At 45.8% G+C, this 16655-nt stretch overlaps 1 protein-coding gene across 13 annotated transcripts in view; it reads left to right on the forward strand.

The window, feature by feature from the left end:
- LCMT1 (leucine carboxyl methyltransferase 1) overlaps window positions 1-15984 on the forward strand; it is an 80030-nt gene extending 64046 nt beyond the window's left edge. For 3 of the 13 annotated variants that reach the window (XR_013410854.1, XM_028840445.2, XM_077983643.1), the window contains 3 exons: window positions 3706-3803; window positions 4648-4730; window positions 7060-7286. Coding sequence is in view for 8 of the 13 variants with exons in the window: in XM_028840445.2 (XP_028696278.1) it covers window positions 3706-3803; window positions 4648-4730; window positions 7060-7065 (187 nt within the window). In the remaining 5 variants the exon portion in view is untranslated. 13 annotated transcript variants of the gene reach the window in all.
- The last annotated feature ends 671 nt before the right edge of the window (window positions 15985-16655 follow it).

The following is a 16655-nucleotide window of genomic DNA, read 5'->3' on the forward strand; positions in this document are numbered from 1 at the left end:
GCGGAGGTTGCAGTGAGCTGAGATCATGCCACTTCACTCCAGCCCGGGTGAAAGAGCGAAACTCTGTCTCCAAAAAATAAAATAAATAAAAATGCAAAAGTTAGCCAGGTGTGGTGGCACAGGCCTGTAATCCCAGCTACTAAGGAGGCCGAGGCAGGAGAGTTACTTGAATCCAGGAGGCGGAGGTTGCAGTGATCTGAGGTTGTGCCACAGTATCCAGCCTGGGTGACAGAGCAAGACTGCTTCTCAAAAAAAAAAGACCCTAACTAGACCTATTTTGAAACAAGTTAAACACTGATAGCAGCTTGAAAGTAACTCATTAGCTATTAGCTGAGATAGGGCTTATGCCCAAACTGATTATTTTAGTTGAAACAAGCAGTTACACCTGGAAAACTCCCAGAGCAACCTTGGCAGTGGAAATTTTACATAACTTTGGAGAGGGAGGAAAACGACGTTGCTCAAGGACGTATAAGGGGCTGGAGGGTTTTTAAATGGACTTTTCTCCCCATTATAAAGGAAATCTATGCTTGTGGTTCTAAAAAGTTCCTCAAGCATTATAAAGTGCATGAAGTATAAAGTAGTTGTCCCCTCTGTAGTCACACTTGGGAGGTAGCAGTTCTTAACATATTGGGGAATATTCTTTTCCTAGATAGAAAGATAAATATTTATTAATACATAGATTTCTATTTTTTTAATCCATGGATTCATACTACACATACTGGTCTGTAAACCACCATCCTTTTTGAAAACAATAGATTGTATTTGCCTTTACATATCAAAATATTGAGGGTTGCCATATCCCATTTAAGGGTACAAAGGGCCATGCGTGGTAGCTCATGCCTGAAATCCCAGCACTTTGGGAGCCCAAGGCAGGTAGATCACCTGAAGTTAGGAGTTCGAGACCAGCCTGGCCAACATGGTGAAACCGTGTCTCTACTAAAAATACAAAAAATTAGCCGGGCGTGGTGGTGGGCGCCTGTAATCCCAACTACTTGGGAGGCTGAGGCAGGAGAATTGCTTGAACCCGGGAGGCAGAGGTTGCAGTGAGCCGAGGTCACGCCATTGCACTCCAGCCTGGGTAACAAGAGCGAAACTCTGTCTCGGAAAAAAAAAAAAATAGGGTACATAGTATTTATGTTGATATGTGGATATAGTATATTGATAATAATTTTTAAATAATTAAAAATGTCTGTAGCTAGGCATTTAGTTGCGGTGTCTTGTTTATTCATCTTGTTTTCATTTCCCTGTTATAAACAACACTGGAGAGAACATCACCGTTGTGCATCTATGTACAGCCCTAGTGCGCACTTTAGCTCTTTTTTTTGTAATCACTCTGTGCTTCCTGATTCCTGCTTTCTTCTTGTCTTTGGAGACCTAAGATCAATAGCCTTTGGTCTCTTATAAGATCATGAGAAGAATTTTTGGCTTTGCTTTTCCATATAACTTCTTAACATTTAGACGTATCACTGTTTTTCCCAAATATGTACGTGAATAATTGGCCATGAAAGCCTGGAGGGTTTGAGAAAGTGCTGTCTCCACGTGATCAGGTCAGTGCTTCCTGGATTCTTCTGGAAGCATCCTTCTCCACAGGCTGGTTTTCATTTGCTATATGTCAAGACGACTGTTTTGAACACCCCTGACACGGGTTTGCTCTGGGACTGCTTCTAGATGCCCAGAAAGGAGCCTATGACTAGCATCAACCACAAGGAAACTCTTGCCTCCAGGAAGTCATTTGTCTCATGTTTCCAGGACTTCTGTAGACAGCAACGTGTAACCCTCGTGGGGGTGGTGGGTAAGGAGATTGGAAGGCCTTTGTCTATCTATGCCAGGCCGAACAGCCTGTCCAGCTCTGTGAATGCCACGTAGTTTGTATCTGCTTTCGCCAGAAACTGTGGAGTATAATAGGAAGCCTAAGGCGAGGCTATTCATTGAACAAATGCTGAGTGTCTGCTGTGTACCTGGCACTTTTCTAAGCACCAGGGTTACAGCAATGATCAAAATAGGACAAAAGACATTCCTGCCCTTGGGAGCACTCTTTCTAGTGAACAGCTTAATAATTAGTAGTGTCTCCTGATAGCTGTATGTGGTAATAACTGTCTTGGAGCCTTCAGTATGGTGATGGATTTTTCTAGAACTTGGTATCAGATCTGCTTTGGATGTCTCCTGGTAGAATGACTTGGGAAGCAACCACATTAGTTAATGTGTAGTCATTCTTACTTCAGATGTGGTCCTGAGACCTGCATACCAAGATGGGAATGAACTCACAAATACAGAAACATGCACAGACATGCACATGTGTTCACACCTGTGCATACGTGCATATAACAGACAAGGCCTGGGCAAGTGGCAGGACTCGATGTTAGCAGTGGCTATTGTGAATAGTAGGAATATGGATCCTGTTTCTTTTTTTATTTTATTCTGTATACTTTTTGAAAATGCCTGACTTTTCCTCCATAGTGTGTACATATTTTGACATAAACTTTTTTTTTTTTTTTGATAGAGATGGAGTATTGCTATATTGCCTAGGCTGGTCTCAAACTCCGGGCCTCAAGTGATTCTCCCATCTTGGCCTCCCAAAGCTCTGGCATTAGAGGCATAAGCCACTGCTCCTGGCAAACAGAAACTTTTTTAAGAAGCTGTTTCCATGTGTTTGTGCATATTTCTCTCTGTGTGTATATATTTATTTATTTTATTTTATTTATTTTTTTTTTTTGAGACTGAGTCTCGCTCTGTTACCAGGCTGGAGTGCAGTGGTGTGATCTCTGCTCACTGCAACCTCTGCCTCCCAGGTTCAAGCAATTCTCCTGCCTCAGCCTCCGAATAGCTGTGACTACAGGTGGGCACCACCACGCCAGGCTAATTTGTGTATTTTTGGTAGAGATGGGGTTTCACCATGTTGGCCAGGCTGGTCTCAAACTCTGACCTCAGGAGATCCACCCACCATGGCCTTCCAAAGTGCTGGGATTACAGGCATGAGGCGCTTCACCCAACCTGTGTATGTATATTTAAAAGTTTAGATTTACAAGGCTTTTTTGGAAAAGTCATACATGCATATAATTTTTTATAAAGCCAGAATAAAGTAGTATAGAGTAAAAGCAACCCTCCTCACTGCTGGTCTACTCCCTTCTCTCTCAAGAGACAAGTACCATTTCTGGTTTCTTCTGTATTTTCCAAAAGTCTGTACATATACAGACAAATTTGTCTCACTTTTTCTTTACATGGAGAGTGGTGTACTGTGCACATTACTTGCTTTTTAAATCACACAACTTGCTTTTTAAATTCCATGATATGTCTTGGAGGTTATTGCATATTAATACGTATGGACCTACCCCATTTTTTAAAATGGCTGCGTAGTGTCCTGTTTTGACGGTATCAATCTGCTTCAATTTACTCTGCCTGTCTCCTCCAGTTACCACTAGTTTTTCTTACTGAAGTTTAACAGCTCTTTATATAATAAGGAACTCAACCCTTTGCCACTTGAATTGCAAATATATGTTTCTAGTTTGTCATTTGTGTTTTGACTTTGTTTTGACTTTCTTTTCAGTGAAAAGAAATTAAAGTGGAGCCACATCATAATTACTATTTTATAGCCGCCTTCTTTCCACTTAACCTATCGTGAACATTTTTTCATATCCGTAACTATGGGCCATGATCTTCCTTTTCAATGCAGACCCTGGGATTGTTCTATTTTAATTCTTCCCACAGGATAGAATCACTTGAATTTCTGGATGAAATGGAGCTGCTGGAGCAACTCATGCGGCATTACTGCCTTTGCTGGGCAACCAAAGGAGGAAATGAGCTCGGTGCGTGACTGTACTTTTCTTGCCTTGACCTGGAAGTAGTGAACTTTTCTTTTTCCTTTTCTTTCCCTTTCTTCTTTTTTTGTCTTCCCTCTTTCCTTCTCTCTTCTTTCTTTCTTGTTTTGAGACAGGGCCTCACTGTGTCACCCAGGCTGGAGTACCGTGGTACGGTCATAGCTCACTGCAGCCTCCAATTCCTGAGCTCGAGTGATCCTCCTGCCTCCTGAGTAGCTGGGACTACAGGAGCCGGGCTGATTTTCTGTAGAGGTCTCTCTAAGGCTGGTCGTGAATTCCTGGCCTCAAGTAGGCTGGGCACAGGTTCTCACGCCTGTAATCCCAGCACTCTGGGAGGCTGAGGTGGGGAGATCACTTGAGGTCAGGAGTTCAAGACCAGCCTGGCTAACATGGTGAAACCCTGTCTCTATTAAAAATACAAAAAAAAAAAAAAAAAAAGAAAAAGAAAAAAATAGCCAGGCATGGTGCCAGGCGCCTGTAATCGCAGCTACTCGGGAGGCTGAGGCAGGAGAATTGCTTGTACCTGGGAGGTAGAGGTTGCAGTGAGCCAAGACTGCGCCATTGCACTCCAGCCTGGGCAAGAAGAGCGAAACTCCATCTCAAACAATAAAAAATAAATAAATAATTCCTGGCCTCAAGCAGTCCTCTTGCCTCAGCTTCCCAAAGTGCTGGGATTACAGACATGAGCCACTGTGGCTGGCCGGAACTTTTCTTCTTCCCAAACTGAAAGATATATTTGGAACTTTGGGCCCAGAAAGAACTAGAGGATCATGTACAAGTATCCGTGAGCATATCCAGAGAATTTGCTGTTATATCTTGTGTGTTTTTATAGCACAAAAACCAGGAGAACTGTTTAAGCCACGTAGCCCAAAACAACCCTTGAGAGATGTACTGTGGAGTTCCCGCAGCTGGAAGGTAAAAGAGCTTGAGAGTTTAAAGTAAAAATCTCCAGAAAAGTAACCGGCGTGTCTTTTCCATCCACTTGCAACCAGGTTCACTGGATGTGAAACGCACAGATCCTTACATCTTCCTCACGAACCCAGGCAGCTAGCGGCTGGATTTTCCCTCTTCTTGTTAAGGTGCACATCCCTGTCTGTGGCCGAGTAGGGCCACGGGGAGCAGGTGTGGATCCATCTCTGTGTCTTGTTACCTTGGTCTTGGTCCTGGTCCAGCTCCTTTTCAGCTGCCCCCTGCTGGGCTTGCTTCGCCCAGTGGTTAGGCTTTGAGTGTCTCTCCAGACCGATGGAGGCCACTGTAGATCCCAGTTCCGGTCTTCAGTGGAATAGCTTCCTTTCAAGCTTCCCTCAGTGACATGCAATCACAAGCAGGCAGCTGATCCGAAACAGAACTTGACAGAGGCAAGGACCTCCCCCATCACCTATGCAAAAATTCCAGGTTGACTTGAGACTGATAATCAGCCCCTTTGGACTTGTCATTCCACACAGAATTGCCTAACTGTGCAGCTCAGCCCACACAGACCTTTCACATTGGTTTGGTTTGGTTTTGGTTTTTTTGTTTGTTTGTTTGTTTTGAGATGGAGTCTTGCTCGTTGTCCAGACTGGAGTGCAGTAGCATGATCTCGTCTCACTGCAGCCTCTGCCTCCTGGGTTCAAGTGATTCTCCTGCCTCAGCCTCCTGAGTAGCGGGGATTACAGGCATCCACCACCATGTCCAGCTAACTTTTGTATTTTCAGTAGAGATGGGATTTCACCATGTTGGCCAGGCTGGTCTCAAACTCCTGAACTTAAGTGATCTGCCTGGCTCGGCCTCCCAAAGTGCTGGGATTACAGGCATGAGCCGCTGTGCCTGGCCTTCATGTTTGTTTTGGATTTAAAGTCATTTATTGGTGGACTGAGCACAGTGGCTCACACCTGTAATCCCAGCACTTTGGGAGGCTAAGGCAGGCAGATCACCTGAGGTCAGGAGTTCGAGAGCAGCCTGGCCAACATGGTGAAATCCCGTCTCTACTAAAAATACAAAAATTAGCTGGGTGTGGTGGCGCATGACTGTAGTCCCAGCTACTTGGGAGGCTGAGGCAGGAGAATCTCTTGAACCTGGGAGGCAGAAGTTGCAGTGAACTGAGACTGTGCCACTGCACTCCAGCCTGGGCAACGGAGCGAGACTATGTCTCCAGGAAAAAAAAAAAAGTCACTTATTGGCGTATTTTTATATTATCCTCCTCTTAATTATATTAAAAAAAATACTTCGTAGTAGGAAAGTTGAAAGCTTCTAAAAAATATAACAAAGAAAATCCACCTGTATGCCTGTCAGTCAGAGATGATCTCTTGCGACTTTTCCCTTCCCCTCTATTTCTAAATACTGTTTTTTTTTTTTTTTTTTGAGGTGGAGTCTCGCTCTGTCGCCCGGGCTGGAGTGCAGTGGCCGGATCTCAGCTCACTGCAAGCTCCGCCTCCCGGGTTCCTGCCATTCTCCTGCCTCAGCCTCCTGTGTAGCTGGGACTACAGGCGCCCGCCACCTCGCCCGGCTAGTTTTTTGTATTTTTTTTAGTAGACACGGGGTTTCACCGTGTTAGCCAGGATGGTCTCGATCTCCTGACCTCGTGATCCTCCCGTCTTGGCCTCCCAAAGTGCTGGGATTACAGGCTTGAGCCACCGCGCCCGGCTGTTTGTTTTTATAATGAGTTAAATTTTTATATTTATGCAACTTTGATTTCAAGTGTTTTCAATTTATTATTATAACTTTTAGTACTTCCCCCTGGCAATTAAAAATGCTCAATGAGCATAATTGTAATGGCTTTATAATATTATATTATGTCACTATGGCTGAATTAATTTTTCCTTATTTTTGGAAACATAGGTTATTTGTAATACTTTTAAGTGAACTCTAGTTCTAACAAAGGAACAATATATTGAGCATTTTAATGTCAGGAATTTCTTTTGTCCCCACTGACCCCTGGCTGCTTTGGGACATCAGTGCTTGTCTGTGTGGAAGATCCATCTCTGCCTTTGCTCAAAGTTCAGCACATAAAGGGTAGATTTTTGGCGTTAACTGCAGACAGTCCATAAACTGTTATAATGCTTTCTTAATCCTTGTAAAACCACCCATAAACACAGTCTTGCCCAACCTTTTGTCCTTGCGAAACCTCTTTTATGTTAGCAGGCGGGCGGTGCTGCAGTGGTCAGCAGTGTGACTGGTGCCCCTGAGCCGGTCACTGGGGGTCCTCTCAGGGCCTCTGCTCCTGGCCACCAGGGTCTCCTAATGGTGTCTGTGTGTCTCCCCTCAGGGCTGAAGGAGATAACTTATTAATCTGTTGAAGGCTTATGCCAAGCCAGAAGCAGAAGCCACTCGCCCTCCTGGAGGATACCTGCGAGCTCCCTGAGCGGTGGGCGGGCCTCATCTGCAGGTCTCATCCCACACCCTGAGAAGCCTCGATCACTACAGTGGTCGCACATGTTCCTCTTCCTGTTCCTGTTGACATGTCGGCGTTTAAATAAATCTCACTTGCCACCAGTTTCCTGTGGTTGGAACTCTGCTGGCTGCCGCTGCTCATTCTGTGCCCCATGGGTTGGGCGGGCCAGGGTTCACCTCTGTGTTAGCTAAAGCCAAGGACCCCAAGTCTGCTTTGACCTTGGCTTACTCCCTGTGAGTCACACTCGGCCCATGACCTTGAGTCCATTTTAGGATCTGCTCCCTCACGTGCTGTTCGTTGCAGCACATGACATTGTGCCTCACACCCTGACCCCTGGCCTCCACCAGATGCGAGGCTAGTGCTCTTCTCCAGCACCTGCCTCGGCCCTGGCCACGCTGGCCTGTTCAGTTGCCTCCTTCATCTTGGTCATGGTGGCCAGCTGAAGGATGACCCCTAAAGTGTCCATGTCCTGATCCCCAGAGCCTGTAAGTGTGTGTTACCTTCTGTGGCAAAGGGGCTTTGCAAATGGGATTAGGGGTTTGAGATGAAGAGGTGGTCCTGGGTTATCCAGGTGGGTCTGATAAGATCACAGAGTCCTCATTAGAGGGACAGACGAGACGTCAGAGTCAGAGGAGGAGAGGCCCAGAAGACAAGAAGCAGAGGCAACCAGGGGATGCTGCCTAGGGCAATAGCAGCAGACCCTCCCTCAGCCTCCAGCCGGAACTGCCTGCCGACACCTTGATGTTAGCCCAGAGAAACTGATTTCAGATTTCTCACCTCCAGAGCCATAAGAGAATACATCTGTGGTGGTTGGTTGTTTTTGAGATGGAGTCTTGCTCTGTTGCCCAGGCTTGGAGTGCAGTGGCATGATCTCGGTCCACTGCACCCACTGCCTCCCGGGTTCAAGTGATTCTTCTGCCTCAGCCTCCCAAGTAGCTGGGATTACAGGTGCGTGCCATCATGCCTGGCTAATTTTTGTGGTTTTAGTGGAGATGGAGTTTCACCGTGTTGGCCAGACTGGTCACGAACTCCTGACCTCAAGTGATCTGCCCGCCTTGGCCTCCCGAAGTGCTGGGATTACAGGCATGAGCCAATGTGCCCAGACTGATCTGTGATGTTTTGAGCCACCAAGTTTGGGGCTTAAACTTAACAGCCACAACTGGAAGTCAGTGCAGTTATGAGACAGGTTGGTAGGGCCCCTGAGTGATGACCTCATGTTTCAGAAACAAGGCCTGTCCCACACCTGTCTGCTGAACTCCCTGAGTGATGGCTAGGCTTCGTCTACAGGGACTTCTTAGTTATGAGACTGGCGTTGTGAGCCGGAACCTGCATGTGCAGGGTGGCACTGCAGAAGCCCTCAGCGCTGTCCTTTGTTGAAGAGGTAACAGCCCCTCTTCTACCATTCAGAATCCTTAAATCAGAGTCCTCTAGAGTGTGGGCCCTGCACCTCTAGTGGCATGCTGGTTGATGGGGTGTGTTCTTATAAATATCTGTGATAAAATGTATAAATTCGGTGCAGTAAGATTAGCAACAATTTAAAAAAGAACAATTTTAACAGTAAAAGGTTATGTGAATGTGGTCTTTGAAGATAACTAGCCTGGTGCAGTGGTGCACACTGAATCCCAGCACTTGGGGAGGCTGAGGCAAACGGATCATGAGGTCAGGAGTTCGAGACCAGCCTAGCCAACATGGTGAAACCCCCGCCTGTGATCCCAGTTCTTTGGGAGGATGAGGTGGGCAGATCACAAGGTCAGGAGTTCGAGACCAGCCTGGCCAACATGGTGAAACCCCATCTCTACTAAAAATACCAACAAAAAGTCTGGGCTTGGTGGTGGGCATCTGTAATCCCAACTGCTGGGGAGGGCTGAGGCAGGAGAATTGCTTGAACCCAGGAGGTGGAGGTTGCAGTGAACTGAGATTGCGCCACCGTACTCGAGCCTTGACGACAGAGCAGGACTCCATCTTGGAAAAAAAAATTAGCTATACTCATTTTTGGACCTCAACTGACCTCAGGTAACTGAAACCTTGGAAAACAAAACCACGGGAAAGGGGGAACTCTGGTATATGTACAGCATTAGCAGAAACAATGTTTACTTTTGTTGTTGTTTTTGGAAAGGGCCTTGCACTGTCTCCCAGGCTGGAGTGCAGTGGTGCAGTCATAGCTCTCTGCAGCCTCAACCTTCTTGGGCTCAAGCGATCCTCCTTCCTCAGCCTCCCGAGTAACTGAACCACAGGCACACACCACCACGCCTGGCTATTTTTTAATTTTTTGTAGAGACAGAGTCTCCCTGTGTTGCCAGGGCTGGTCTTGAACTCCTGGGCTCAAGTGATCCTCCCATCCGTCCTATTCCAAATTCGATGTTGAAATTAGGCCAATTAAGAACCCTACAATGGCCTCCACGTGCTCAAGTGAAGAGAAGAGTCACATGCCTTTCACTTTATTTTTTTTTTATTTTTATTTTTTTTCTTTGAGACGGAGTCTCACTCTGTCGCCCAGGCTGGAGTGCAGTGGCCGGATCTCAGCTCACTGCAAGCTCCACCTCCTGGGTTTACGCCATTCTCCTGCCTCAGCCTCCCGAGTAGCTGTGACTACAGGCGCCCGCCACCTCGCCCGGCTAGTTTTTTTTTTTTGTATTTTTTAGTAGAGACGGGGTTTCACCGTGTTAGTCAGGATGGTCTCGATCTCCTGACCTCGTGATCCGCCCGTCTCGGCCTCCCAAAGTGCTGGGATTACAGGCTTGAGCCACCGCGCCCGGCCGCCTTTCACTTTAAATCAAAGCTGGAAACGATTAAACTTAGGAAGGCACGTCAAAAGCTGAGATAGGGTCGGGTGCGGTGGCTCACCCCTGTAATCCCAGCACTTTGGGAGGCCGAGGTGGGCGCATCACCTGAGGTCAGGAATTTGAGACCAGCCTGGCCAACATGGTGAAACCTCATCTCTACTAAAAATATAAAAAGTAGCCAGGTGTGGTGGCGGGCACCTGTAATCCTAGCTACTTGGGAGTTTGAGGCAGGAGAATCGCTTGAACATGGGAGGCGGAGGTTGCAGTGAGCCAAGATGGCACCACTGCACTCCAGCCTGGCTGACAGAGTGAGACTCCATCTCAAAAAAAAAAAAGTAATAATAAAAAAGGAGCTGAGACAGGCTGAAAGCTAGAGCTGTGGAGCCAAACAGCCAAGTTGTGAATGCAAAGGAAGAGTTCTTGGAGGAAACGAAAAAGTGCTACTCCAGTGAACACACGAATGATACGAAAGCGAAACCATATTATTACTGATAGGGAGAAAGTTCGAGCGGTCTGTATGGAAGATCAAACCAGCCACAACCTTCCCTTAAGCCAAAGCCTAACCCAGAGCAAGGCCCTAACTCTCTTTCAATTGTGTGAAGGCTGAGAGAGGAGAGGAAGCTGCAGAAGAAAAGCTGGAAGCTAGCAGAGGTTGGTTCCAGAGGTTTAAGGAAAGAAGCCGTCTCCGTAACATAAAAGTGCAAGGTGAAGCAGCAAGTGCTGATGGAGAAACTGAAGCAAGTTGTCCAGAAGATCTAGCTGAGATCATTGATGAAGGAAGGTGGCTACACTAAACAGATTTTCAATGTAGGCGAAACAGCTTTCTCTTGCGAGAGGATGCCATCTGGGACTTCCATAGCTAGAGAGGAGAAGTCAATGCCTGGCTTAAAAACTTCATAGGAAAGCCTGACTTCTTAGTGTCTAGTATCGAATGCAACTGGTGACATTAAGTTAAGGTCAGTGGTTATTTACCATTCTGAAGATCCTAGGGCCCTTAACAGTTGTGCCAAATCCACTGGGTGCAGTGGGTCATGCCAAGGCAGGCGGATTGCTTGAGGCCAGGAGCTCGAAACTAGCTGAGCCAACATGGCAAAACCCCATCTTTACTAAAAGATACAAAAGTTAGCTGGGTGTGGTGGCGTGTGCCTGTAGTCCCAGCTACTTGGGAGGCTGAGGCATGAGGATTGCTTGAACCTGAGAGATGGAGGTTGCACTGAAGCAAGATTGTGCCACTGCACTCCGGCCTGGCCTGTGCGACAAAGTGAGACTCTGACTCAAAAAAAAAAAAAAGGGCCAAATCTACTCTGTGCTATAGAAATGGAACAACAAAGCCCGGGTGACAGCACATCTGATTATGATGTGGTTTACTGAGTATTTTAAGGCCATTGTTGACACCTACTACTGAGAAAAAAAATTACTTTCAAAATATTATTGCTTATTGACAGTGCACCTGGTCGCCAAAGAACTCTGACAGAGATGTGCAAGGCGATGAAGGCTGTTTTCATGCATGCTAACACAGCGTTCATTCTGCAGCCCCATGGATCAAGGAGTAATTTTGGCTTTCAAGTCTTCCTATTTAGAAATACATTTTGTAAGGCCAGGCACGGTGGCTCACGCTTGTAATCCCAGCACTTTGGGAGGCTGAGGTGGGTGGATCACAAGGTCAGGAGTTCCAGACCAGCCCGGCCAATATGGTGAAACCCCGTCTCTACTAAAAATACAAAAATTAGCTGGGCGCGGTGGCAGGTGGCTATAGTCCCAGCTACTTGGGAGGCTGAGGCAGGAGAATCGCTTGAACTTGGGAGGCGGAGGTTGCAGTGAGCCAAGATCGTGCCATTGCACTCCAGCCTGGGCAACAGAGTGAGACTCCGTCTCAAAGAAAAAAAATAGCCTTAGCGCGACATGGTGACGCACACCTGTCATCCCAGGTACTCAGGAGGCTGAGGCACGAGAACCACTTGAACCCGGGAAGCAGAGGTTGAGCTCTCAGTGAACTGAGATCACGCCACTGCACTCCAGCCTGGGCGACAGAGCAAGACTCCATCTCAAAGAAAAAGAAAGAAAAAAAAAAAAAAAAGAAGAAGCTTATCCATTTAGGCTGGCCAAGGAAGCTTTCCTGAGACTGTCATACAAAGTCCCCTAGGCAGATGGATTAGCATTCACAAGAGAGCATGCTTGTATGCCCGTGTCTTCCGTCATTACTAACCAATTGCATATTTGTGCTTCTAATTGCTTGTGTTAATTTATTCTGTCTCTATAACAACTCTACATCAGTTTGTTTTTATCCTTTTTTTTTTTTTTTTTTTTGAGACTGAGTCCCACTCCTGTCACCCATGTGGGAGTGCAGTGGCATAATTGCAACTCACTGCAGCCACTTTGGGCTCAAGGGATCCTCCCACCTCAGCCTCCCAAGTCTAATTAGCTAGGACTACAGGCATATGCCACCTTGCCTGGCTAATTTTTTACATTTTGTATAGATGGGGTCTCACCGTGTTGCCCAGGTTGGTCTTGAACTCCTGGGTTCACACAGTCCTCTTGGCTTGGCCTCCCAAAGTGTTGCGATTACAGGCGTGAGTCACTCTGCCCGGCCTCATTCTCATTTTAAACATGAGGAAATAAGGGTATGTGGAAATAGTGTAATTTGTCCAAGGTCATACAGCCAATCAATGATGGAACTGAATTTGAAACCAGGCAGGTGGGCTTTAGAGCCTGTGCTTTTGACTGGTATGTTGTTTGTGTCTCCTTTCTCCCCGCCCTAAATAGCACATAAAATCTTTTTCTTTTCCCCCAGCACCACCATTACATGAAGGTGTGGGGTCTCATTTCTTCACATTTGTCAGATTGGCTTATTTCTCCTTTTCTGGGAACTCCTTGATGCTGTTGATGAAGAATGACCCTCTCCTCAAAAGTCTTACAGTTCTTAGTGAGGCTTTTGAATACTTAGTTGCAGGAATGGCTTTTGAAATGCGCTATCTAAATAGTTTCAGGAATGCAACATTAATTGATGAATGCCACCAAGGACTTGGATTCATGCTTTTCGCTCTGTCTTCCTTGGCATGTTGACTTTTTTCCTTTTTTTGGAGACAGGATCTCGCTCTCTCACCCAGGCTGGAGTGCAGTGGTGTGATCTTGGCTCACTGCAACCTCCACCTCCCAGGTTCAAAGTGCCTCAGCTTCCTGAGTAGCTGGGATTATAGGCGTGTGCCATCATGCCCAGCTAATTTTTTTTTTTTTTTTTTCCAGTAGAGATGGAGTTTCACCCTGTTGGTCAGGCTGGTCTCGAACTGCTGGCTTCAAGTGATCCACCTGCCTTGGCCTCCCAAAGTGCTGGGATTACAGGTGTGAGCCACTGCGCCTGGCCAGCATGTTGACTTTTCATCTTTGGCTTGTTGCCTCATGGTCACAAAGTAGCTCCCAGAGTGCCAGGCATCACAACTGCATTCATGGCAGGAAAAAAGAAGGGTCTTTTTTTTTCAGTAATCTTTGTCTTTTTTATCCAGAATAAAATTGCTCCCAAATATGCCTAATAGACTTCTCTCTGTATCTCATGCTAAGAACTGGGTAGGGTTGCCAAATGAAATACAGAATGCCCAGTTAAATAGAATTTCAGTAAAGAACACATAATTAAAAAAATATATAATTAGGACTCATGTAATATTTGGCAGATACATACACTAAAGAAATGTGTTGTTTACCTGAAATTTGCAATATACTTACACTAAAAACGTTATGTGTTGTTTACCTGAAATTCAAATTAACTGCGTGTTCTCTATTTTTATTTGCTAAATTTGGCAACTGTAGGATTGAATCTACTTGGAAGAGATAGTGGGAAATAGAATATCTGGCTTTTGAGCTTTTGTAATACAAGACAGGCAAAATACACAACTTTTAGATCATCGGCCACCCAATATGAAGTCATTTTAGTTGTGTTTACTGTAGTGTGCAGAGAATTGGTTTGTGTTGTGTTTTGTTTTGTTTTGAGACAGAGTCTCCCTCTGTCGCCCAGGCTGGAATGCAGTGGCACAATCTCCGCTCACCGCAACCTCCTCCTCCTCCCGGGTTCAAGAGATTCTCCTGCCTCAGCCTCCCGAGTAGCTGGAATTACAGGCGCCAACCACCATGCCTGACTAATTTTTGTATAGTTAGTAGAGATGGGGTTTCACCATGTTGACCAGGCTGATCTCGAACTCCTGACCTCAAGTGATCCGCCCGCCTTGGCATTCCAAAGTGCTGGGATTACAGGCGTGAGCCACCGTGCCCAGATGAGAATAGGTTTCTATAGCATCAGAAAATGTATGAAGTTTGAGGCAGGGTCAAATGATATTTTTTCATCTTATTGTTATTTTTTTGTTTTGTTTTCTTAAGAGATGGGGTCTGGCTCTCTCACCCAGGCTGGAGTGTGGTGGCGTAATCACAACTTTCTGCATCCTCAAACTCCTGACTCAAGGGATCCCATCTTAGAGGCTTGTACGCCTTTCATTTTTGGTTGGGAGGAGTGGATATCTGATCATGAATAAAGCATCTGTTATGGGCAGGAGATATATTTATATTTTGGTTTATTTCTTTATATCCCTCCTTGTTCTATAAAGGGAATTGAGATATCTAATAAAACTACAGCAACAGGGCGGGCGTGGTGGCTCACTCCTGTAATCCCAGCACTTTGGGAGGCCGAGGCGGGCGGATCGCAAGGTCAGGAGATTGACACCATCCTGGCCAATATGGTGAAACCCCGTCTCTACTAAAAATACAAAAAATCAGCCGGGGGTGGTGGCTAGTGCCTGTAATCCCAGCTACCCAGGAGGCAGAGGCTGCAGTGAGCCGAGATTGTGCCACTGCACTCCAGCCTGGCGACAGAGCGAGACTGTCTCAAAACAAACAAACAAAAAAACTACAGCAACAGAAAAAAAAAAAAAAAACAAAACAACAATTAAATGCTTAGGGGAGTTGGAACATGAAGTTGTTTGTTTGTTTGTTTCATTTTGTTTTAAATGCCAGGAGCTATATCACCCACAGATGTGCCCATTTTATTGTCTCGGACAGATGCTGGAAGCAGGCCACAAATCTGACTTCCCCCAAGTCCTCTCAAGGATTGAAACACGATTCAGTTCCCATGAAATTACAGCCAGCCACATGCTCAAGAGAGGCACAACTCTTCCTGCAGGAGACCCTGGAGAAGCTTCTCCCGAACACCCTCAATGAGATCCCTGTGATTCGCATGTTTGTGGACTTGGGTTTGTAGCTGATGCCCCAGGGGTGCCTGGATGCGACTGATGACTTAATGCCGAAGTGAAATTCCATGAAGGTGATTCTATGAGGCCAAAGCAATGCGATCTAATTATTTAGCTCTGGGAAGCTGGATTTAATGACAGAGTAGAATTTAGAAAATCTGGAAGAACTGAACCGGGTGTGGTGGCTCACGCCTGTAATCCCAGCACTTTAGGAGGCCAAGGTGGGTGGATCACTTGAAGTCAGGAGTTCGAGACCAGCCTGGCCAACATGTTGAAACCTTGTCTCTACTAAAAAATATAAAAAATAGCCGGGCAGCCGGGCAGTGGCTCATGCTTGTAATCCCATCACTCTGGGAGTCTGAGGTGGGCAGATCATGAGGTCAGAAGTTCGAGACCAGCCTGACTAATATGGTGAAACCCGTCTCTACTAAAAATACAAAAATTAGCTGGGTGTGGTGGCGGGCGCCTGTAGCCCCAGCTACTCAGGAGTCTGAGGCAGGAGAATGGCTTGAACCTGGCAGGCAGAGGTTGCAGTGAGACGAGATCGCACCACTGCACTCCAGCCTGCGTGACAGAGTAAGACTCTATCTCAAAAAAAAAAAAAAAAAGTATAAATAGCATACCAACATTTTCTTGTACTCATAAGTTAGAATATAGAATTATTCAGAAATCTTTGTTTAAGGCTACCTTTGTGATTGCATTTTTCTACTACATTTGGATTTTTTAGAACATTTAATTTTAATACAATATGGAAGTCTAAAACAATAAAATAGATATTGGATAGATATGAACATTGCTATGGTATTTGCATTTTATTGTGTACCTTCAAAAGAATAATATTAATAGTTTTAACTTAAAACTATGGTGTTGGCTGGGCACGGTGGCTCACGCTTGTAATCCTAACACTTTGGGAGGCCAAGCCTGGCGGATCACTTGAGGTCAGTAGTTCCAGACCAGTCTGGCCAACATGGTGAAACCCTGTCTCTACTAAAAATACAAAAATTAGCCAGGTGTGGTGGTGCGCACCTGTAATCCCAGCTACTTGGGAGGCTGAGGTAGGAGAATTGCTTGAATCCGGGAGTCAGAGGTTGCAGTGAGCTGAGATCGTGCCACTGCACTCCAGCCTGGGCAACAGAGGGAGACTCCGTCTCAACAAAACAAAACAAAACAAAAAGTATGGTGTTTATAATACACTGTAAATTACATTCTTTGCAACTACAACACACACACATACAGATATATCCTTTAAAATTTTTGCCCAAAAGTGCTCATGCCTAGACACTACACTTAACCTTACTTTTTTCACCTAATAAAATATTTTGCACATCTGTAATCCCAGCACTTTGGGAAGCCGAGGTGGGCAAATTGCTTGAGCCCAGAAGTTAGAGACCAGCCTGGGCACCATAGTGAGACCCCATCTCTACATAAAAATACAAAAATTAGCCAGGCATGGTGGTGC

The sequence above is a fragment of the Macaca mulatta genome, chromosome 20, assembly GCF_049350105.2.
Source record: "Macaca mulatta isolate MMU2019108-1 chromosome 20, T2T-MMU8v2.0, whole genome shotgun sequence".
In the NCBI taxonomy this organism is placed as follows: Eukaryota; Metazoa; Chordata; class Mammalia; order Primates; family Cercopithecidae; genus Macaca; species Macaca mulatta.